General features: G+C 41.3%; 1 protein-coding gene across 1 annotated transcript; it reads right to left on the bottom strand.

Moving 5' to 3' along the window:
• Nucleotides 1-496: 496 nt before the first annotated feature.
• IRF4 (interferon regulatory factor 4) lies at nucleotides 497-24,590 on the bottom strand. The gene is made up of 9 exons (XM_020976679.2): nucleotides 24,490-24,590; nucleotides 22,202-22,536; nucleotides 20,726-20,912; nucleotides 19,052-19,140; nucleotides 18,100-18,241; nucleotides 14,889-14,996; nucleotides 11,813-12,166; nucleotides 6,103-6,215; nucleotides 497-4,478 (listed from the first exon to the last, which is right to left on the bottom strand). The coding sequence occupies exons 2-9, from the start codon at nucleotides 22,439-22,441 to the stop codon at nucleotides 4,335-4,337; spliced, it is 1,377 nt and encodes a 458-aa protein (XP_020832338.1). The 5' UTR covers nucleotides 22,442-22,536; nucleotides 24,490-24,590; the 3' UTR covers nucleotides 497-4,334.

The following is a 24,590-nucleotide window of genomic DNA, read 5'->3' as shown; positions in this document are numbered from 1 at the left end:
GACACCCTAAAGGCCAAGGGGATTTCACCTCCATCCTGTGTTTTTTGTTCCACAAACAGTTTTACGTTAGACTTCACATTAAGAAGGTTTGGTTAACCTACATCCCCTCCATTGTTACTGTATGCTTATTGAGGGAAAGAGAAGTAAGTCTCCGTGATAAAAAAGCCAACACATGCTCACAACAGACATCTTAAAACAGACATGAAAGGGGGATGGGGATGGTGGGAAAAGGCAGATTGCTATATGCTGGATTTACATATTCCAGGAGAACGGTCCCCACCCCCAGAACTTGTCCTTCTTTGCAGATTTCTACAGGCTGGCTGAACACTAAGAGATTTGATTTCAAGGGCACATACAGTCAGGAAGGAAGTAGACAGCCAAAGCAGCAACTTGCTCTCAGAAGGGATGGGACAGAAGTAGGAAGTATTTCTAAAACTATCAAGACCATGTCGCTGACTTTGTTTTTTGTTGTTTAAGGAAAAAAAAGAGCAATTCATCAATCTGTAAAAATGACTTTATTGGCAATTAACTATTTAAAACAATAGGAGATTATCACATATTACAAATGCCACCCTTTCTGATCGCTTTACAACAAAATTCATGATACAATTATATTCAGAGATAGTTGTCAGAAAATGAAAAACTTTTCCATAGCTCCACAACAGCAATTGCATAAACAATAGTTTCGGAAATATTAGCGTACTACAAAGTCTTTCTTGGATTACTTACTTTCTGGCACCTGCCTTGTTAACTCAAAGCTATGGTTGTGGAGGATGGGATGGAATGTAAAGACTTTTACTCATTATCACTCGTCTTTTCTACTTCCTTATAACCCCTTGTCATCCTATTATTTTAGTCCTCCACAATTTAACAATGTTTCACACTATATTTCTGCCTAAGAACAGGAAAAATAAGGGATTTTTGCTAAAGCAAATAGCTGTGCCAGGGCCTCTTACTGGTAAAGCTGTACATCTAGTTTGCTGGAGAATTAACACTGAGTGTTAAGAAGCCCTTATTATGTAAGAATGCTAGTGGTCCTCTGGGCATTTCACAGAGTGACATGTAACAGAAACCTAACCCCAAGGGTTCTGAGTCTGAAAGACAGACTATTCTGAACATAGGCTCCAGGCATACTAGCATGTGTATTCATGTGGTACCAATCATGCAGATGTTCCACTGCTGTGGCACGTTGTTCCTTCCAATCTCCCAGCTTTACAATTTTCCCGTTGGATCATTCTCTTTCCATTTTGGTCCATCTCTTCTTTCTTGAGGCAATATTCCAAAGGCAGGGAGGTAATTCTAACTTCCCTCAGCTGACCTATCTGCAATATGTCAGAAAATATTGCCTCTTCTTGTCCAGCAGCTGGTAAATTCTACAGGTAAACCTGGGAGCAATCAACTACCCCCCTCAGGGGGCCAAAGCATCTCTGTCTCTGTCCATCTGTCTGTCTCTGTCTCTGTCTGTCTGTCTCTGTCTCTCTCTCTCTGTCTCTCTCTGTCTCTCTCTCTCTCTGTCTCTCTCTCTCTCTCTCTCTCTCTCTCTCTCTCTCTCTCTCTCTCTCTCTCTCTCTCATCATCTCTTCACCCAACAAGGTGTTCCACTGTCCTGAAACTAGAGGCAGCTATGTGGTACAGTGGGTGGAGGGAGACTGATCCTGTAGTCAAGAAGACCTCAGTTCAAATCCAATCTCAGATACTTACTAGCTGTGTGACCCTGGGCAAGTCACCTAACCTTTGCCTGCTTCAATTTCTTCAACCGTAAAGTGAAGATAATAATAGCACCTATTCCTCAGGGTTATTGTTATGATCAAAGGGGATAATGTTTGCCTGGAACATAGTAGATGTTTTTAAAATGTTTGTTTCCTTCCTGTATTATTTTTGGTCAGCAGCAATATGGCCACTGACTGATTCTGCTACCATTCTGGTCTACTGATCCTGGTTTTCTAATGAAAAGATGAATAAATGAAGTGAACTGTGCCCTTCAGGATCTTGATGTTTTCAATGATCATTTAATCCTATCTTAGCCCTTTAGGCCATATACCAGCCTCCATTCCTTCCAAAAGTCAGACTGAGAGACAGTAAGGTTACAAAGAGGAAGTGATTCTCAGCCAATGACAGAAAATCTGACATTACTCTAAAAGCAGTATTCTGGTGAGAGTATAGATTTCTAAAATGGTTTAAAAACCTCATATTGAAACCACTTCTTTTATTGAAATCTAGCGTCTGATTTCAGAATTAAATTAAATGGGAATTATATATGTCTTAATTCTGAAAGCGATGCTATGAGCACCTTCAAAGGATTGATTTGTATCTGAGCATTCTGCCTTGAAGAAAATACAGACTGAATCCTGATAACAGAGACATTAACTCAAGAGTGATTATGAACCTTCCTTTGTCTTACAAATAATAGAAGATACAAGCATAGTGAACCAGTTCCCTTCCACACAAATAGGATAATATACCCCACAATATTTTGCATCTATAAGATGTATACATCACTACAATGCATTAAAACAAAAACCTCCACACCCCTAAGAGCATGGCCAGATACACTCACTAGCTGTTGGAATACTTTCAAGTCAATGTTTGCATCTACCAAAAAATTATTGAAATCAGGACATAGAAAAGCACAGGTCAAAGGATCTGCAGCTGGGAGAGACCCTTGAGGATGAAGTGAGCCAACATCCTTCATTTTACAGATAAGGAAACTGAGCCCTGGAGAAGTGAGATGATTTGCCCAAGGTCACACACACAGTAAATGGGGTAGCCAGGACTAGAAATGTACCTACTCCTAGTCCAATAATCTTTCCAGTATTCCACACTCCCCAAAGCATGTTTTGTACTGGGAAATACACACTCCACTTCTCCTAAACAATTTGCAAGAACTATTTAAGGAACTGGTTGTCTTTGTGAATATATTTCCTCATCTACACATTGGACAAAGCATAACAAATCCAAACCTCTGTTAAAGAATTATTGGTATAAGGAAGGATGTGACATCCAGACATAAGCAAAAACAACTCAGAGTTTGCAATAAGTTCAATGCTGTCATCAATTTTCATAATACAAGTCATCACATTGACTGTCCAGGCTCCTCCTCTTTAGTGTAACCATGGGTAACTGACTAATAGCCAAACAAACCGAGCAAAACAAGAGGGAAAATGTCACGAGCTGTAAAAACCTTTAGCAATTGAACTGCTTCTTGAAGAATGTACTAAAACATTTTTCAAATCATAGAGGAAAAGCTGAACATCTATTTATAAATTGTACACACACACACACACACACACACACACACACACATTTCTGTCTATTCCCCGCACAACACTGAAAGTATACACGCCTAATCTTAACCATCATTATGACTCCATTTCTAAGCTGGGGGAGGGGATGGGAGTAGCCCAAGGGGAAGATCTCAATTTATACCATGATTTAGGATACTAGAGGGTATCAGAAGAGGGGAAGAGGTGGCTTATGGGAATGAAACCCATGATCCTCATGGAAAGAGCCATTACTGAGTTAGTCTATGCCCAAAAATAATTCCCTTCTGGTCAAAAACTTTTCTGCAAGAGCTATAATTTCTCTGTGAGCTAATTAATGTGTTAATATGTAGATATAATAACTTCATGAACAGATTTATTTTCCCTGAGATTCAGAACACATAAATAGCTTTTGCTATTTTGTTGTTGTTCGGCCATTTCGGTTGTGTCCAACTCTTCGTGACCCCATTTGGAGTTTTCTTGGCAAAGATACTGGAGTGGTTTGTCATTTCCTTCTCTAGCTCATTTTACAGATGAGGAACTGAGGCAAACAGGGTTAAGAGACTTGCCCAAAGTCACACAGCTAGTAAGTGTCTGAAGCCAGATTTAAACTCAGGTCCTCCTGATTCCAGGTACAACGCTATATCCACTGTACCACTTAGCTGCCCTAGCTTAAGCCATATCATCCTAGTCAAATTTCAATCCTGAAAAGGCAGTATTTTCCATCTTCAGTAAGAAATAGCCATTATCAAATCAAAGATAACATTTAAGTAAATGTAAACATGCTATTTGGTTGGTTTTCCAGTTATTCCCAATGACAGCAGAATCCTTGTGAGACCAGAATAACTCAATGGACAACCCAGAAGACCTTTCACTGCTATGAGTCCTTTTGGGATGAGTCCATTTTTCATTCTAACATATCTTATCACTTGTCCATAATCCAGTTGAGATTTCTCCTGAATTGTTGCCCCAATACTGTGTTGCTCAAGAAAAGAAAGGAAAAAAAAGTTTCACAGCTATTCTTCTTAATTCATTCATTGTGATGCCATTTTTAAAAACTTGCTTTCAGCATTTTCATTCTTGGATGGAGGAATGTCGAATTGGTCGATGGTAATCCTCTGGCCGGGTAATATGTTCTTGTAAATCAAAGCCTCTCAGAAAATGTCCACTATTTTGCTGAGCGAAGTAGTAGAGCTGTTTGGCTAGTAATGGCTCAACCTTAATGATAAATTAAAAAAAAAAGACAGTGATAATGCTTCATGAAGTGCACTTTGTTCTTAATCAGCTAACAAACACTATCACTATGAAATGCAAATCTGAGTCTACATCCACCCAAGACCAAAACATACAGACTTTGGGAAGCATCCAGATAGTTGACTTTTTCCCCATTATTCATCCAGATGTTTATTTCACATGAAATGCTAATCAGAATCTACTGATGATCTTCTTTCTTGAGACTTAAAGTGTATTAGACTAGACCCAAGAAAACCTGGATTCTAGCCTGGGCCTTGCCACTGTCTAGATTTGTGTTCCTGAGCAAGGTGATTCTTCGTTCTGCGCCTCCTACTATAAACTGCCTAAATGAAGTCTAAGGTTCCTTCCCAATTTTTCTTACCTGTGACTTGAAATTTACAAGCCACTGAAACTTTACCTATATCCAGGTAAAATGAAACTGAGGACTGGGGCAATTATCTGAATGGCTTGAGTCCAATAAACTAAAACTTCCCACATTTATTGCATTTGTTGTAAGGACAAAAACCTCGAGTTATTGGGGATATGGAGAAAATTCTGATTTGAATAATTCCCAGTAACCCACCTCCCTCTTACAGACAGACAAGTCAGAAAAGCTTTCTGGCAGAGAAAATTGCAAGGGTATCATTCCCTAGATGAAGGGGACCTACAAAATTCATCCTTTTAGAGATGGTGGGGTCCACTGACTGAGTCAGAGGACGTAAGTCCAAATTTCATCTTTGCTCTTTTTCTGCCTGACCTCGCTTCTCAGAGCCATATCTGTAAAACAGGGGTTCTTAATACCATCTGTGCTATGGATCCTTTTAGAAGTCCAATGAAACCTATCTTTTCTCATCATTCTCAGAATGATGTTTTTTAAAGCACAAAATAAAATTCATAGGACTACAAACAAAACCAAATATACTGATATACAGTTATCCCCAAAAAAATTTTTTTAACCCCAGGTTAAAAACCCCTTTAAAAATTAAGGGGTCAAATTAAATGACCTCCAATATCCCTTCCAGCTAGCTTTAAGACCTAATACGGAAAAAGGCTAATTGGGAAATTTCATCTAGACTATTTTTTCAAAATGAAAATAGAGAATTTCATAGAAGAGTCAGATTGTCAGCTCCTAGTACACTTCTATGCGATAGGAATTTTTTTTTAAACAGATGAGGACAACTGAGGTACACTATGGTTAAGTTGCCTGCCTTAAGATCATGCAGGGAATCAATACAATGGCGAAGAACAGAAGTGAAGTTCCTTGAAGATTAGTTTTTCGTGCTGTTTATTGCATTCTGTTTCCTCCTCCCATCTTTGTCTCTGCCTTTCTCTTTCTCTGTATATTTATCATTTTCTATCTCTCTCTGTATATCTCTCTGTTTCTATATGTTTCTCTCTCTATCTTTCTTTGTCTCTGTGTCTCTGTGTCTCTGTGTCTCTGTCTCTGTCTCTCCCCCTTCCTGTCTCTCTCTCCCTCCCTCCCTTCCTTCCTTCCTCTCCCTTCATCTCCCCTCCTCTTTCTCTCTCTCTGTCTCTGTATTTTATTTACCCAAGTTACAATGGTTCATTCTTTACTTGGAACCAAAATTTTTAAATGCCAGTCACTTACTTGGGCTGTAATAAGCTTCCTTTGCCTCTGGGGGTCTGGAAATTCCTCTCCAAAGCACAAAACTACCTGGAATCTTGGTAGAGGGCGGCCATGATGAGCAAATGCTTGTAACTCTGGAGATTAAAAAAGGACATTCAGAAAACTGTCTCCACTGACTATAAGTTTCCAAGCCATACAGCAAATGCTTAATAGTAATAATGCTCTAGAAGACAAGGCATGTGTCCATAAAGGATGTGGCAGTGTAAAATAGCACTGTTTGTGTCATGTACCCCTCTGACACAATGGTGAAGCCTATGGACCCCTCTTCTCAGAATAATGTTTTTAAAATGCATAAAACAAAATGCATAGAATTACAAAGGAAATCAATTATATTGAAAAATTATTTAAAAAATTTTTTTAAGTTCATAGACCTCAAGGTATTTAAATACCCCTGGAATAAAAGGAAAGGTACTGAAAGAGGAAAAAAAAAAGAGATGAATAAGGGTGAACCTGCTAAGATGAATGAGTGAGAGAAGGGAGGGAGGGAAGCAAGAAGGAGCAAGGGACAGAAGGAAGAGAAGGAAAGAAAATGAAAGAGAAAAAAGGGAGAAAGTAAAAGTGAGAGAGAGAAGAGAGTGCAAAAGGAATATAATGTTCATAAAGGTCATCATAGTTTGAGAGCGGTTACTTAACTACAAAAGGTTTTAAAATATTTTATTTTCCATGGGAAAAAAATCAAAAATTTAAAGAAATGTTTCCTGAGCTTTTTTCTCCCTCTATCTACCATGTCACTTCTGTGGCATTCCAATGCCATCCCTACTTTCAAATAAATCACAGAGCTTCACTCTGTGACCAAACCAAGGCAAGCCAAGGCAGAGAGAAGACTTCATTGTTTGGGAAGCAGCATAGTGGATGCAGAAGAAAGTGCACAGACTAGCAGGCAGGAGACCCAGGTATTCATTCCAGCTCTATTAGTGACTCAGTGGGTGCTTCTGGGTAAGTCACCAACTTCCTCCCTTGTGTAACTTAGAGACAGTCTGGGTGACCTTCTAAGGTCCTGTCTCCCTTGAAGGCTGGTAGCATGGATCTATGCTCTACAGACTGTTATTTAACCTTCCCTAGTCCTGCAGCAGATTATTGCTTTGGTCTCCAATATCCTTGACCTAAAATGAGTATCATTTTTGTTGTTCAGTCATGTCTGACTCTTCATGACCCCTTTTGGGGTTTAATTGGCAAAATACTGGAGTGGTTCACCATTTCCTTCTCCAGCTCATTTTACAGAAGACGAAACTGACGCAAACAGGGTTAAATGACTTGCCCAGGGTCACACAGCTAGTAATTGTCTGAATCCATATTTGAACTCACAAAGATGAGTCTTCCTCCCTCTAGGCCTAGCACTCTATCCACTGCACCACCTAGCTGCCTCTGATTATCATTTTAGTCTAGATCATTTTAGACCTCATATAAAATAAGATTTCTTTACAAAGAAAAATAAAGGTATACCCTGAAGAAGTAATGTGAGTCATAGACTGCATTCAATTTGGGATGTATTCATGCTACACATTTTGGACATCTTTTAGTAAGTACCATGCCTAAAACATTTCAGGCTGAAATGTATTTTCAGGCACCTGCTGAAGCAGAAGGGTGATGTGGGATGGAACAACATATGTAATCAATCAGCCATTGATTATTGCTGCCAAGCACAAGAGTACGTCTGGAGACAGAGTACAGCCCAGACCTGCAGCTCCTTCCCTGAATACTTATAATTGAAACTGGAGCCTCACTGAACAGAGAAATGCTCAGTCTATTACATCAGCCCATCTTCCCTTTGTTGGTGTTCAAGATAACATTCCTGTCTTGGGCTGTTTCAGTTCATTAAGGAAAGGGTAACATCTCAGGTCTCCAAATCTATTTGACAGGATAGTTTTAAAATGCGCCACAGCCCTAGATGCCTCTTTTATCAGCTAGATGCTCCTGGTTCCTGCTTTCAGGGGACTGTCCCTTACAGTTTGTGTATCCTGGATGGGTAGATATGAAAAAAGTTTCCATCATCCTCTTCAAACGCAGAAGAGTTTCTAGCTAACTCACTTGACTATGTGAGAGACGGGGGTATGGAGAGTCAGAGTAGGCAGTTGTTTCCAGAATTCAAACTAAACAGAACTACTTCAATGAAACCTGGAAACAAGTCCAGGACAGGAGAAAGCTGAGGCAACATGCTGGGTGACCAACCTCCCCAAAGCCTGGTAAGAGAAAAGAAGAGTTTGTGGTCTATGCTATTTGTCTACATAACCCATGTACACTGGATAAATGCTCATTTCTACACTTGATTTTGCCTATGTGGATGCCATCTGAACACCCAGAGCTGAAGAGTGGTCTCAGTTCTGTTCTGGTAATCTCCCAGCTCTCTAATAATAATAATAAATAATAATAATAATAATAATAATAATTTAATAATGAGAAGAAGAAGGAAGAGGAAGAGGAGGAGGAGGAGGAGGAGGAGGAGGAGGAGGAGAAGCAGGAGAAGGAGGAGAAGGAGAAGGAGAAGGAGAAGAAGAAGAAGAAGAAGAAGAAGAAGAAGAAGAGAAGAAGAAGAAGAAGAAGAAGAAGAAGGAGGAGGAGGAGGAAGAGGAGGAGGAGGAGGAGGAGGAGGATGAGGAGGAGGAGGAGAAGAAGGAGAAGAAGGAGAAGAAGGAGAAAAAGGAGAAGAAGAATGGGAAGGAGAAGAAGAAGCAGCAGCAGCTAGGTGACATAGTAGATAGAGTACTGGCCTCAAGTGAAAAAGACTCATCTTCCTGAGTGCAAATCCAGCCTCAGACACTTACTAGCTGTATGACCCAGGTCAAGTTACTTAACCCTGTTTGCCTCAGTTTCCTCATCTGTAAAATGAACTATAGAAGGAAATAGCATCCCACCACTCCAATATCTTTGCCAAAAAAAAGCTCCAAATGGGATCATGAAGACTGAACTGACTGAACAACATTCAGACATGACTGAACTGACTGAACAACAACAAATAATCAGAATACTGGCTGATCTTTATATAGCACTCTAAGGTTTCTAGATAATGGAAAGCACATTCTCTGATTCAGGAGTCAGAGGACCTGGATTCAAATCTTGCCTCTGATACTTATTCCTTATATGACCTTGGACAAGTCTCTTCATCCCCCCTAGACTTCAGTTTTCTCATCTTTGAAATGAAGGGGTTGGGGGGGTGAACTAGGCGCCCTCTAAGCTCACTCCCTTCCACTATTAGCTCTAGGCTCCGATCTCCAGTGATCTTTGATATTCACAACAGCCCTGAGAGGGAAGCATTCCAGGTATAAACAAATCACAACTGGCTCAAAGAGTTCTGGTAATTGGCTTAAATAATAACTTCTACAGAAATCCTTCTACGCACTCCTTGAATACACCAGTCTTTCAGGTACAGAGCAGGTTATGGCTTGAGAACACGCAGCTGAAGCTCAGAACAGGAAGGAAATACAGAGTGGAACTTCAAGGGGAACTCAGGAAGGCAGAAGTGATGTTCTTGAATTTCTTAGGATTCTTGAGCTAAAAGCCCCTACTTGTGTGACTTCCCTCAACCGAAGCAGGCAGTGCCTTCTTATCTGTGGCAAGCCCAACCCTGGCTGTGCCCAGCTCACAATGCACAGCCTTCTCTGGCTCCTTCCAATCTCCAATCCTATGCAACCTCACTCATCAGGTCTGCAGAACCTGAGGGCCAAAATAATCCAGAAGGATCACCCAGTCTAGTCCCCTCGTTTTTAAAGATGAGGAACTGAGGCCAAGAGAGATCCACAGAGAGGACAAGGAGGGCCTGTATTGGACCCTAGACTCTCTGACCCTACTTCTGGTGTCCTTTCCTCTTAACCTTGTTCTACCTTTAGAGAGGCCATCCTGACACTCTGAATCCAGTGCAGGCAGGGTCCACAAACGTGGGCTTAGCTGCTTTCTTTGCTTACCGCCCTTCCCCTTCCAGTACCATAGGGTACCCATTCAACTGAGCACAATGGAACAACTGAAGTCTGGGCCTGAAGAGAGTTCTGTAGTATTGCCTAAGTTGCCCCTAAGAACCTAAAGGGTTTACTTTATAGGATCACAGATTTAGGGCTGGAGGGAACCTTCAAAGCCATTGAGTCTGACCTCCTTATCTTACAGTAGTAAGAAACTGGGGGAAGTTGCTTATCCAGGGTCACACAGCTAGTAAGAGTCTGAGGCAGAATTCAAACACCAGTCTTCCTGACTACTCCATCCACTGAGTCACCCATTAAGTACCCTTGCCATTTTACTTCCTTAGAGAAAAATTGTCACCTCCTTCTTGTTTAAGTCCTCTGGGTCAGCAAACTGTAAGTCCAAATATAGGCCATGCTTTCCCCAACCCCAATTCAGTTTGCTTAAAACAGGAGCGCAGGCAATAACCAGTGAATTTTATAAGAACATTTTACAAATGTTTCCAGGAGCTGTAATACAGTTATTTTACGTGTACCAGAGGCAGCATGGTACAATGGATAGAGAAGTGGTCTTGACACCAAGACCTAGGTTTTAGTTGTACCTCTGACAAATACTGGATATCTGACCCAGAGCAAATCTTTTAACTTTTCAATGCTCTGAAAACTCTAAGCTGCAGATAAGGTGTCAGCCAACACCGATGAAGGAAGCGTCCTCACCCAGGAGTTCCCTAAATCAGTGAAATAACAGGTTCGATCCTTATCTCGACCTATGTACTTTTTTCATTTCAAATAAATCTCAAGTTAAGAGTGTAAACTAAAATGATCAAGACCAAAATAGTAACTTTTTCAGGAGAGAGAATGGCATTTAAGAGGTTCTACAAAGGCCTAGACTATCTCAGCCTGGCATTGCTGGCATCTGCCTAACCTTCTAGGTCAGTAAGAAGAACCTCTAGGGTCAAAGGATGCATGTAAAGATGGAGGACTTCTAGGGAGGGGCTGCCAGAAATCAATGATAAATTTATGGGATTAAAGGTTGAATGAAGGGCAGGAAATGGGCAATGGTCAGCTACTATCCATTCCTTCTCCTCTCCAAAAGGGGCAATCCCAGACCCCACAATTAGTCCTTTAGGATAGGCTTCAAAAGAGTGGACCAGTTGTTATTGGGAAAGTTAGTTTAGTAGAAATCTAACAAATACATAACAAAAGGTATATTGCAAAAGCAGCCCATTATAATCAACACATGCTATGTAAATGTATGCATCACAAAAATAACTCAAAACAATAACGCTTAATAATTTCCCTCTTTAGTCAAAGTCAATAGACCCATTTCAAGTTTCCATGTGCCAAAAGGCAGTTGCATAAAGATGATACATCTGAGCTTGCATTATTAATAACATACTTCTAACTCTAACCTTTACAATTTTTCTAGGAAATTTAAAGGTCTGAGACATTATTACATATGCTCTCAGAGAACATATTGCTAAAACACCTAGATTTCTATTCATGGGATACTATTTGTTGAAAACCAGAATGTAAAAGGCCATCCTATCAAGCATTTCATCTGGATTTCCATATCCCCCACCCCTGCCAACTTAGAGTACAAGGCAATGTTTGGTGGGATAACAGGTATGGCAGATGAACCAGAAAATCTGGATGATCCTTGGCAGGGTGCAGAATTGTCATAGGAAAGGTCTCTGGACTATGTGTAGATAAGCTAGTTATCCTTACTGCCACCTCCCTCCTAGCTATACCACTAACAGACATCTAGACAAGCATATGCATACCTGATAAAAACTGTTGCGTGTCAAAAAGTTTGCAGGTCTGATCCCTTTCCAGCTTATTAGGACGGTCACTGCATAATGCCAAAGGTCCATCCCAGTAGATCCTGCTTTGACAAAGTCTCTTAGCATACAGCCCATCAGGCGCCATCCAGAGAATGACTCCCCTTTCCAAATGGCTCAACAATTTTTCTATGTTTTTCCTCTGGACGTTATCCTCTGGATAGGGGAAGAGAACCTGATCAAGTGTACTGGCATCATAGCTCTGGCCATGAGATATCCTACAGCCTTCAGGGCTCGAGGTGGTTATCTCCTTCACCAGTATTTCACGGTAATACAAACAGATGTGCAGCCGGCAATCTGAAGAGAGAGATTTGTTTCACAGTCAGTATCAACAGAAAAGTACTGTATGCCCATCCTATCAGACATCACACTGAAAGATTTTAACTCGCCGAAAGGATATTTAACTTGTTTTCATATTGCTGATGATGGGGCTAATATTTCTAAAATAGCAAGTCTTGTACTAATTATCAAGAATTTGTTTTCAAACAAGAGAGCTAACTCTAGAGTCAGCTGCAACCAGTGAAAAGAATGATGTTTCCCAAGCTTTGGTGCTCTGTCCTTTGTGCTTTTCTTCAGCTTTGGGTGATATATCCTCTGAGGACATGCTCCGTGGAAAGACTAGAGCAGGCATGAAGTGGGGGACTAAAAGTACCACATCTCATTCGAGACAGAGTGATAGGCAAGCATTCTTATGGGAATCATTGGATAAAAGTGAAAATAAGTGAAATGGAAAAAAGGGAATGAATGAGATGGGAGGGGAAGAGGAGTGGGAAAAGAAGGGAAAGGAAATGGAAGGGAAAGGGAAAGGCAGAGAAGAAAAAGGAAAGAAAAAGAAAGGAAAGGAAGGGAAGATTTTTTTAAATGGGATTTTGTCAAAATGAAAGGAAATATCGTATACCCACAAATGCTTTGCAACCTAACCAGTAATGGGGGGGGGGGAATGTTTCTTAAAGGCAACATTTAAACAAATTTAATTAAAAGCCTATCTATCTGTCCACTGATGTTTGACAACAGTCCTTAAGTCCTTCTAATGTTTTAGATGGTGAGATATGCAAATTTATTCATTTTACCTATTTAGGAAAGATCCTAAATAACATTTACAAGATGAAGGGGAAGAAGTTGCCCTAGTAGTTAGAGTTCTTTAAAATCTTAAGCAAAGGCTCTGGACAGGTTTCAGATCCCCCAATACTACATATTCAGTGGCTGTGGATATTTAAGTGGGGAAAGTGAGCATCTTTTCAATGAATTGAATCAAAAGACACAAATCAGTCTTGACAAGGAAGGCTCCCAAAGACAAAGCCCATAAAACTTTCCTGTTTCCTCCAGTCTAGAGAACTGGTTCAGCTTGCCACTCAATGTGTTTGTGCAGACAGACTTCAGCACCAAGGGCTCAGGCAGAATATCTACTGACAAAGAAGAGGTGTTGCCTTTTGGAGGTGACTCTTGGGGCAGGTTTCATTTCATTTAGTGACGTCAGTTATCACAAGGTCACACTGACATAAATAGCTATTTATTTCCTACTCCTCTAGCACCCACGCAGACTGGGGCACCCATGAAAAGAATATGAAAGTTCTAAAAACACAGATGTTCTCATACACAATTCTTACAGTCCTAAGACACCTCCTCTCAAAATGCATTCTCAGTCATTGTGACTTCTGGTGTCTTTTCCGTTTTAGCTCTGACACTGCCATCAATGAAAATCAAGTGTCCAAAAGCCACTATGAAAAATAACCTCACCCTGTCCCTCCCCCCATATAGCACAATCTCTAACATCAGTTTTAAAATGGGGGTAGTTTCAAGGTGAGTAATACCAAACGTTAATACCAATCGTACAGGTCAAATCCCTTCACAACGCAATCCACAGGAGTTATCTAACTTTTTTGGTTGGCCTACAATTATACTGCATCAGATATTCCTAAAATGACAGAAACTGGGGTCCATAAATCTAGTTGTTATGCAAAGATAATCGTCACAATGAAAGTTGTTACCTATATTTGCTAGTTAGACAGTCAGTCAACAAACATTCATTGTCAGCCCTTGTTCAGAAATCAGGCTCTACAGTAACATTTGCTAAGAATGAACTCTGCTAAAGTGCCCACTCATGCATCATCAAAAGTGAAACTTGGGCACGTCATTCTTATTACTAATAAGAATAGCTAACATTTACATAGTATTTTAAGGTTTGTAAAATGGTTTACAACTGTTGTCTCCTTTTGTTTATTGACAAGGCAGTCAACAATAATAAACTATAGGGAATTGCATTCAGATAATGGTCACTGAAAAAAGAAAATAGAAAGATGATTCTAGGGGGGTGATTTAATAAAATTTTGGTTTTTTATCGTTTACTTCCAATAGTCCAAGTTTCAATTTTAGCATACACATGTACACATATTACACATGTGTACACGTGTATACATGTGCAGGAAAAGAGGGAAGAGGCCAGTACCAGCTGCCCTATACTGTACTTTTCATGCTGTAACAAGTCACTGTTTCCTGAAAGCACCATATTAGTGATGAATTTCTATGCTTCCTGGCTTCCTTTCCTTAAAGGAACTAAAATCTAAAACTAAATCTAAAATCTTAACTAAAGTTCTATGCCTCCTGGCTTCCTTTACTCAAAGAAACTAAAATCCCAATTAAAATCTCGTCTTTTACTGGAAGGCTTCCCCAACTCTTCTTAATTCCAGTGCTTTCCCTCTTTTAATTATTTCCTATTTATCCTGTATTTAGCTTGCTTTTTATATATCTGTTTGCATGTTGTCTCCTTGTTAGATTGTTAGCTTTTGATCAGAGACTTTTTTTGCGTCTTTTTGTATCCCCAGCATCTAGCATGGCATCTGGCACATAGTAGGCTTCTAATAAATATTTATTGATTGATTAGTCCTCTTTTTCAGGGAAGTTCAAGTCACCACAGATCTGCTCACTGATTAGTCCACAAATGTGAGACACAAGCAATAGCTGCTCTTACCACATTCTCTCTGTGGCTTACACTGACAGACTGACGGAACGTCACACTCACCTGAGAGGGCCAGGGCTTCAGCAGACCTTATGCTTGGCTCGATGGGTATTCCAGGAGTCTGTGACTCAGGCGGCGCGCATGCGTAAAAGGTGCCCGTCACCTGGCAACCTGTATTTACAAATAAAAACCAAATCATTTCTTAACTGACAGTCAAAGGCAGCAAGAGGCCGCATCTTTGTGAAGCAATGTTGCTATTCCTACCAACCCACAAAATAAATCTGGGAAATAAAGTGGAGGCCTTACACAGAGCCCACTATGGTGGGCCTTACAGTGCAAGAACCCAAGAAGCTCAAAGCTGACTGTATCCCACCTCAGCTCTATGAGACAAGGGTCCAGGGTGCCAGGTTGAAATCTTGGCTCGTAGGAAACTGCAGCACGGGGAGAAGAAGCTAAGGAGCCCAAAGTTCTGCCATGTAGATCCTGGAACCAAAGAATTCCCTGCACTTTCTTTGAACTTTCTGACATGAGCAAAACTGAGTGGGAACTTTTCAAATATTTAGTTTACTTTTTTTTTAGCCTGCTTTTGATGAGTTTGGGGGAACTGAGCAAGGAGAGGAACAATCCTGATCTCTTTTAATAAAGAAAGACTCTGCAATGGACATTCCTTTCCATTTATTTCATCTCATTTTTCCTTCGGAGATTTGCCTGTCATTCCCTCTCCTTATGTACAGGGTATCCCCAAAGTCTTAGTGCAGTTTTAAATTATTAAGGCTTTAAACTTCTCTAAGACTTTCGAGACATCCTGTATTTATAACCACAGTCTCATAGTTAATACTTATGGCTATCAATCTAATAGATCTAGCTCCACTGTACATAGACCTGGGGCCCAGGAATGTTGTTCTAATCTTGCTTTATTCATCTCAAAAATGGGAAGAATATGGCAATATTGGAAATCACCTCTGAATAATTCAAATAAGTGAATATAGAATGCTGTGGATATAAGATACAAAATATACATCACATGATAATGAATTAACAGCATAAAGCTGAATGCTTTTTGGGACTAAGGATTGTTAAATTCTTTGTCTTGGTATACTCAGTGTCTAGTATAGTGCCAGGCACATAGTAGGTGCTTAAAAAAACACTTGTCAATTTATTGGTTGACTGAACATACACAGAATGTAACATATGTTGGTTAAATAGGAGAAAACGGTCCCAGAATATGCAAAAGAAGCAAATTATTAGGTGTTCTTTCAGTATTTCTATCCAAAGAACAGGCTTTTAAAAGTCCTAGCATTCTCTAGTATATTATGCTAACTCATCTCTGTAATACTATATTAAGAATTTCCTATGTGCTATATCAAATAGTCTTTCCTTATGCTGCTTTTGCTATGTTGAGCCAAATATCTCCTGTGAAATTTCCTTTCAGTGTTGGGGGGAATCTCCTTAAGAGTTATGACCTGGTCTAGTCCAAATGTAATAAAACCCCTCTGGAACTTAATAGGGTTATGAATCTTTTATTTTTGCATTAGTAAATTATTTTTATGATCTTATAAATTAGGCATTCTCAACATGGGATCCATTGAATTTATTTGGTTGGCTTTCTTTTAATGTATCTAAATTTAAAATTATAAACCTGTTTCTATATAGTGTCTATATGCTTTTATATAGGTATACTATACTGATGTAGATAATTATATTTCAATATAATTGATTTTCTTTACAATCATATATATTTTTATGTATTTAAAAGCATTATTTTAAGAAGGGGTCCCTATGCTTCATCAAGAGTCCAACACCAAAAAAGGTTAAGTGCTTCCATTATAAATGCATTTTATAAACGTTTCAATCAAGTGGACACCCTGTGGCAAACTTCTGGGATGAGCATGGAGCTGGAGGAAACTTTAAACTGATGAGATTATGAATCCACTTGAGTATCAAGGTGTGCCAGAAAGAACACTAGGTTTGGATTACAAAGCAGGAATGCAAAGCCTAGCTCAACTACTCAATGCTACCTGTGTCACCTCAGACAAGTTATTTCTCCTGTCTTGACTTCAGGCTCCCCATGATTAAAATAAGGAGTTTGGACTAAATGACTTTGAAAGTTTTCTTTCAACTCTAAAATCCTATGGTCCTATCCATCACCTTTCTCAGAGAGACTCAGGTCACAACAGAGACAGTAATGTTAGAATAGTAAACTGAATCAAAGGTAGGATAGAAGCAACAGCTGCTATTTTTTTTTTGATACACCCTTGTTATTTCATCAATATAAGGAACTCTTGCATGCAAACTCCCTCCCTCAATACATATCAGCAACTCATCTGTAACTAATATTCTTAGAGAGTTCCCTAAGACATTGATAAGTATAGTGACTTGCCCAGGATCACACAACTTATTAATGTCAGAGGCAAGACTTGAACCTAGCGCTTTCTGACTTTCCAAGGCCTGCCCACTACCTATCTCAATGTATTGCCTTTAGAGAGCTACAATAATTCATATTTTAGAAATGAGGAAAATGTTGTTCAGTCATATCCAACTTTTCATGATCCCATTTGGGGTTTTTTGGCAGTTAGCTATTTGCTTCTCCAGCTCATTTTACAGATGAGGAAACTGAAGCTAACAGGGTGATGTGACTGACCCAGGGTCACACATCTAGTAAGTGTCTAAGGCCAGATTTGAACTCAGGAAGATGAGTCTTTCTGACCCTAAGCCTGATATGCCATCCACTGAAGGCAAAACTATTTGGCACTTCCTCACTATCTCATGAATCCTCAGATAGGAAAGGATGAGGAATTTCTTGGCCCACATCATAGGGCTGGGAATAAAATTTAGAATTCAAGAAATCTACTATGCCAAACACGTGATGGCTTCTCTTTAGGATAAGATTCAGTGTCACTTGATTACCATAATCTTAATACATTAACTTATCATCAGCACCAGAAGATCAATATTCCTTTTTTTACTTCCAATAGAGACAAAGGAAGAGACGGAGAATAGTCCAGTTAATAGGTATAGAGTAAAGAGACATTCATTAGTCCAGTAAATCATCTTGCCTCTGCATTTGTAGATGGAAATCTTGCCTCTGCATTTGTAGATGGAAATCTTTCTTTACATTGTCCTCAGAAAGGGGAAGCTCCTTGTCACTGATAGACAACACTAGGCTAGCAGTGATTTTTTTTTTAACTGTGGTTTCATTATCAGTGAATTCAGTATCAGTGGGCCAAAAGCACAGACTGCAGATAAAGGAAACCAGGACTGGAATTCTTCTTACCATTCTCACAAGTAGGACCCTGCCAATGGTGACTTCGAGGTCCAAAAGGGACAGTTGCACATTGATAAGGGATTTCTGGGTGAGGCTGCTCTGGAACAAAATCTCTCCAATTACGGTCATGGGGCATCATATAGTTTGGAACCTGTTCAGATCAAAAGAGAAGAATGAGGGCTTTGGGGAACTCATCTCAAATCATCATTTTGATACAGGACTTTTTTTTTTGTATACTCCCCGAGTTCCTAGGGATTCACTTATTTGGCAGGTGGCCAAGAATGATTCTATCTTCAGGGGAAAAAAGTTTAGAATGAGCTGTTCATCTCACTGACAAGTTAAAGAATATTTTAAAAATACAATCAAGGCACTGTGGCAAAATGGTGATTTATGCAAAGCTTCATCATATGGCTAAACTCTGGCACCAAAAATACTACAGGGAAAATTAACTCCCTTCACCCACCACATTCAATCAAACAGAGCTGTAATTCACTTTAGAAAAAGCCAGCTAGGATCAGCTGCCCTGTGGTTTCACATGATAAAGCACTTCTTCCTAAGTTATAAATTTCAACAAAAGGCCTATTTCCCAGAAGATTTTAGAATCAATTGGGAAAAAAAGGTATTCTACTCCTCAATCTTTCCTTACGCCTTCTTATCTTTGTGTCTCTCTGTCTCCCTCTGTCTCTCTCTCTCTAACTCAATCTTAATCTCTGCCTATGTCTCTCTCAGTCTGTCTCTGTCTCTCTCTTCCTTGCTCCCATCAAACATAATTCTTATAAAACCCACCATCAGTTAAACCAATGTTGCTTTGACAAACCATTTGAAAATTTAAAAATTTTGTCAATGAAAAAACGTTAGTTTTTTTCCATGTTCTTACCACATAACCAACGAGCTTGATTTTAAAAACTGAACTTACTAGTTGTTTTGTTATGACTTACTCTCACAAGATTCATTGACTCACCTGAGTTTGTAGTGATGGGTAGGGAGCAGGCATTGCAAAAGAGTGGTTCATAATTATCTGGGGATCCTCCAAGCCCAATTGTTTAGCTCCTATTTGTATGTAGGCAAAGAGGAAATAGTACATTAAAGATAATAATAATAATAATAATAATAATAATAAAATTTAAGGTTAAAAAATAAATTTGGAGACAGAATGAAAAGGGACCTGAGAAAATATCCAGTCCAGAAAGTATATCAAACAAGATATTTGCCAGCAATATTTGTAGATTTTTCTGTGAATGAGAAAAGGATTCCTACAAGGATTGATGGGCAGGATACTCATAAGAGCAAATAAACTCATTTAGCCTTTTGGGTGGTAGGTAGTCACTAAAGGCTCTTGGGAATAACCAAAGTCCCCAGTGTCCAGTGCTCATCTAGTTATGGCCAGAAATGTGGCCTATGGCATTACTAGAGTAATTCACTGACTGATCAAAGAAAGAATGTCAGGGGATCTGTAATATGCCTCTCTGTGAGTGATGTCAGGCGGTCAATCAATAAGCTTTTGTTAAGCACCTACTACATGCTAGCACTATGCTAAGCACTGGGGATCCAAAGAAAGGTTAAAAAATATTTCCTACTTTTAAAGAACTCACAGTCTAATGGTGGAGACAACATGCAAACAAATTCTGTACAAACAAGTTATGTACAAGACAAATTGTAAATACCAACGAAGGAAAACTCTTAAGGGGGATCAGGAAAGACTTCCCATAGAAGGGGGGAGTTTTAGCTAGGACTTATAGGAAGCCAGTAGGCAGACATAAGGAGGGTGATGATGATTCCAGGCATGGAAGACAGCCAGGGAAAATACCTGAAGTTGGGAGATGGAATATTTCATTTGAGGATCAGTAAGGAGGCCAGAGTTACTGGATCAGAGTACATGGGACTGAATAAGGAGTAAGAAGACTGGGAAAGTAAGAGAGGGATAGATTATGAAGGGTTTTGAATGCTAAACAGAAGATTTTATATTTGATCCTTGAGGTGATAGGGAGCCACTGGAGTTTATTGATTAGGGAGGTGAAATAGTCAGCCCTGCACTTGAAGATCAATTTGACAGCTAAGAGAAGGATGAAGTAGGCAGAGACAAGTCAGGGATATCAACCAAAAGCCTACAGCAATAGAGAAAACATGAGGTGGTGAGGGTCTGTACCAGGTGGTGGCAGTGTCAGAAGAGAGGAGGAGGCAAAGGAGAGATGTGACAAAGGTGAAATCGATGGAACTTGACAACAGGTTAGATATGGGGGGGGGGGGAGAAGATAATAGAAAATGAAGAATCAAGGATGAGGATGATACCCAGGCTGAGAACTTGGCTAGCTTGAAGAATAGAGATGCCCTTCATCATAATAGGGAAGTCTGGAAGGGGGAAGGCTTGGAGGAGTGATTAAGGGGGAAAGTTGTGATAGGATCTTGGACTGGAATCACACTCAAGAATACTCTAGAAAACTCAAATTAGTGCCTCAAAGAATGAGGCCAAACCTTTATGAGTTTTCAACCTGACTGGCAGTTTGCAAGAAGACAGGAAAAAAAAATTGACAAAATAGAATTAAGGCACTGAATGTTTTTCCACTGTTAACAGATTAAAATGCAAGAAAATGAGATTTGATTTTAAAAATAACAACAGCAAGTAAATTCCCCCTACCTTTCTTGGCCCCTTCAGGAACAATTCTGTAAACTTTGTATGGATCTGAGATATCCAATTGGCTTCTGTCAACCAACTCTTCAAAGTCATTACTCTTGTTGAGAGCACAGCGCAACCTTGTCTTCCAGGTTGGAGGGTCTGGTTTGTCAATACCTTCCCTGAACTTCCCTTTAAAGAGTGCCCAAGCCTGAGAAGAAAAGTTAAGAAGGGAAACTTAAAATTAAAATGCTGGTCATTAAAAAAAAACTGCTTAGAGGTATTGATTTACAAATAAAGTAGTACTTCTGCACACTATTTCCTTTGAGAAATATCATTGTTGAGCTCAAGAGAAATGGTCTGAGTAAGAGGAATACCTGGTTGACTGATAGACTGGACAGTTACATGTCAAAATGACTCAAAAATGGAGGAAGGAAGCTTAAAGAGCTTAGGGATTTTGATAAGGCTGTGGTTATCTATTCAAATAATCAGCTTCATTATCTTAGAATCAGAGATTTAGATCTGGATGAGGCCTCAAAGATCATCCCCTCCAGATAAAGAAACTGAGGCTTAATTTCCCACAGGAGGGAACTAAAGTCAGAAATGGTTTGCCCAAGTGTCACACAGGTAGTAAGACTGGGTTTCCCGGATAGGAACCTGGATCATCCGACTGAAAATCCAAGACTTTTTCATCTCCGATGACCTGGGGGTGCGGTGGGGGGGTTGAGGAGGGAAAAGGAAACAGGAAAAGAAGGATAGTCTGTATAAGGAATACATTCTGAAGGATTGTCTAAACTCTTAGGAACCTGAAATCTAAGAAAAGACTCTCTCCTTTGCTTTTGTAACATTACAGGTGGCAAGACTATTTTCTCATTAGATCAACATATAACCTGCTCTAGAATGGAACAAGTTTTGTCTGCAGACTAAGAGACACACACAGGGATACCGGGATAGAAAGACCTAAAAGAGATAGAGACCGACTGAAACAGAGAGAGGTATTAGAGACAGAGGGACAAATGGAGTCTCATATCCTAAACCTAAGCCCTTCAGCTCCCTCTGCCTAGGGAAGGAGATCTCCCTGTCTGGGCCAGCAGCACTAATTTCTAGATATTGCTCACCTAGCACTCTCGGGAGTTGTGACTTGGCCCCTCATTTGTGCAAACACCTCAGAAAGCTACCAGCTTTTCGTTTTCTCATGTGGTCTCCACCGGGACTGTACCTAAGGGTTCCGATCCCACAGACATCTACCCATTTCCCGGGTCCTCCCCTAACAGCCCCACAACCCCAACCACCGCCCCTGCCTCCTCTGCCTGCTACTGCAAACAGTAACTGGGGGAGAGCTACTTGCAAGACCTGGGATGGGTGTGAGAGCAAGCTTCCCTCCTCCCCCCTCTCCCCCTGCTCCCTCGCCTGGGGACAAGGCGTATCCCTAGGTCGGGAGCTCAAGGGCCCTCCCCCCTCCCTTTCAGCTCTTCTCCTAGTTCCCCATGCGTTAACAACCTTGAAGAGGGCAGCATCCTCCTCGCGGTTGTAGTCTTGCTTGCCGGCGTGTTTCCAGGGGATGCGGAAGATGCTCTTCTCCTCATTCTCCCACACGAGGCCAGGGTACTTGCCGCTGTCGATCTGGTCAATCAGCCATTGGCGGAGTTTGCCGTTTCCGCAACTCACAGAACTCATCCCGCACTCGCTACTGCTGCCGCCGCCGCCGCCGCTACCGCTACCGCCTCCCTCCAAGTTCATGCCCCGCGCGCCGGGTCCCCTGGTGCCGCTGCCGAGGCCGCCGCTGCCGCCTCTGCTGCTGCCTCTGCTCCTCTCGCAAACGCCCCGGCCCCAAACTAAAGAGAGGGGATAAGGAAACAGGAGCCCGGCCCCTTCAGTCACTGGAGACCCTGGGAGCTCAGAGGCACCAGTGAAGCCTCTTCAGCCCCACTCTTGCTCCCTCCCGTTAACCCCACAATCAAGAGAGAAAGGAGGCTTCTGCTTTATTAAGGATTCCAACTCTCCCAATTGAGACTGTGCGTACTACACTCTTTTGCACACTACTCTCCTCCGGACACCTTCAGGACTTCCGAAGCCCTGAGTGCGCACTCTTAGGGATCGTAAATCAGCTTTCTTTGACTTCTGGCTTGCTAGCTATTTCTCTCCTTTCCCCACCAATTCTCTCATCAGAGGCCCGCGTTTCCTCATCTGGAAGGCATCATCTTCTTACCAGTTATGACCTCTCTGGGCACACTCCCAACACACCCAACACCCTCCTTTTAGACTTCGCACGGCTCTCCACACCTGCTATGCCCTCCCACGTGAGCGCGGGGACTTTTTATTTGCCACATCAGTTGGGAATACGTCTTGTGGGAGCCGTACCCCCAGCACGCCTAGCTATGGGGGGCTAAGGCAAACTCTTCCCGACCCTGGCCTCACAGTGTTTCCAAGCAAAAAAGTTAACTCTACCTTTAGAGACGCCTTCTGCCTCTACTCTCACGCTCTCCTTACACCGTAGTTAACTTTCCATCACTCCCAAGATAAATGTGCCTACGGTGCTATAAGGAAAAGATCAGGGTCCCGAGACTAGAGATGAGAGCTAGGAAGGCTTATTTGATTGGGGAGAAGAGATAGAATATGAGAAGCTGGTGGGATATGAGAGTAGTATCAAAGTCAAGAGCTGATGTAACTTTACAAGAGACCCACAGGGTTTCCAGACCCCACCTTGGTCACTGTCGCCCAGAGAAAAGAGAGGATGGAGGTGCAGTGTCAGTTCAAGAGCTGCATCTAAGCCCACCCCTGTTTCAAGTGGAGTTAACAGAGCTAAGAGTACTCCCACACTTCTGATCCAGGGCGAGTAACGGGAGAGCCCTACTCTCGTCAGGCACCTACGAACTGCGCCGGAAAAGGCAGCTCAGAGATTCTCCGCAACTCAACTCAAATTCTGTCCATTTTTTTCTCCTTTGCTCAGGAATTAAACTACCGAGGTCTCACCAGTAGCTGCTTGTATTTGTTTCACCATATTTCTACCCCCTGCCTCCGCCTCCTGCACTCGTTAGCAGCCACCACGTGAAGCTTTAGTAAAGTGCCCAGAGGAGCGCAAGGGTACTTATACAGGGTCTTTCCAAAGTCTTAGTTTAAAGCTAAACATTGCACCAAGACTTTGGGGACACTCTGTATTTCCCCGCAGGAATATACAGCCTACAGCCTCACAGCCTACAGATTTCAACTATCCTCGTGATGTCAGTCACATAGCATCCTGAAATAATATTTGTAAAACGCTTAGCATAGTGCTTGCCACATAGGAGACGTTTAATGCTTGTTCCCTTCCCATCCCTGGCCGCTGCTAGGAAAACTGTAGTGATTCCCGGCTCTCCTCTCTCTCTCTCTCTCTCTCTCTCTCTCTCTCTCTCTCTCTCTCTCTCTCTCTCTCTCTCTCTCTCTCTCTCTCTCTCTCTGTCACTCCCTGTCTGTCTCTCTCTGTTTCTATATCACACCTCTCCTCCCCTCTCCTTTCTTCTTCTCCTCTCCTCTCCCGTACCCACACGTGGATTTCTGTCTCGAATCCTCACTCAGCGTGAGAGTTTTCTTCCAGCAACACTCCAACGTGACAGCGGTTCAGTGGTAACCATTCATCACCTGCATGTGACCTGAATAAGCGCTTGCGAATTTCGGGGTAGCCCTGCTCACTTCCTCCCAGCTGAGACTCCCAGGGATAACCCCTCTTTTTCACACAAGCTTCCTTAGACCTCCTTGGCTAATACTTCCCTCCCACCTTGGCAGAGGCTCCCGGGACCAACAGCTCTTACCTCTGTCCCCAGCCTCCGAAGAAATAGCTAGTGTTGGTCCCAAAGCTAAAAGTGGTGAAACTACAAGCCTGTGGGGGGAAAAGAGGAACTTTATATGAAGC

Source organism: Phascolarctos cinereus, unplaced genomic scaffold (genome assembly GCF_003287225.1).
Source record: "Phascolarctos cinereus isolate Bilbo 61053 unplaced genomic scaffold, phaCin_HiC Scaffold_4;HRSCAF=312, whole genome shotgun sequence".
In the NCBI taxonomy this organism is placed as follows: Eukaryota; Metazoa; Chordata; class Mammalia; order Diprotodontia; family Phascolarctidae; genus Phascolarctos; species Phascolarctos cinereus.
This window is presented reverse-complemented; position numbering and strand designations above follow the sequence as displayed.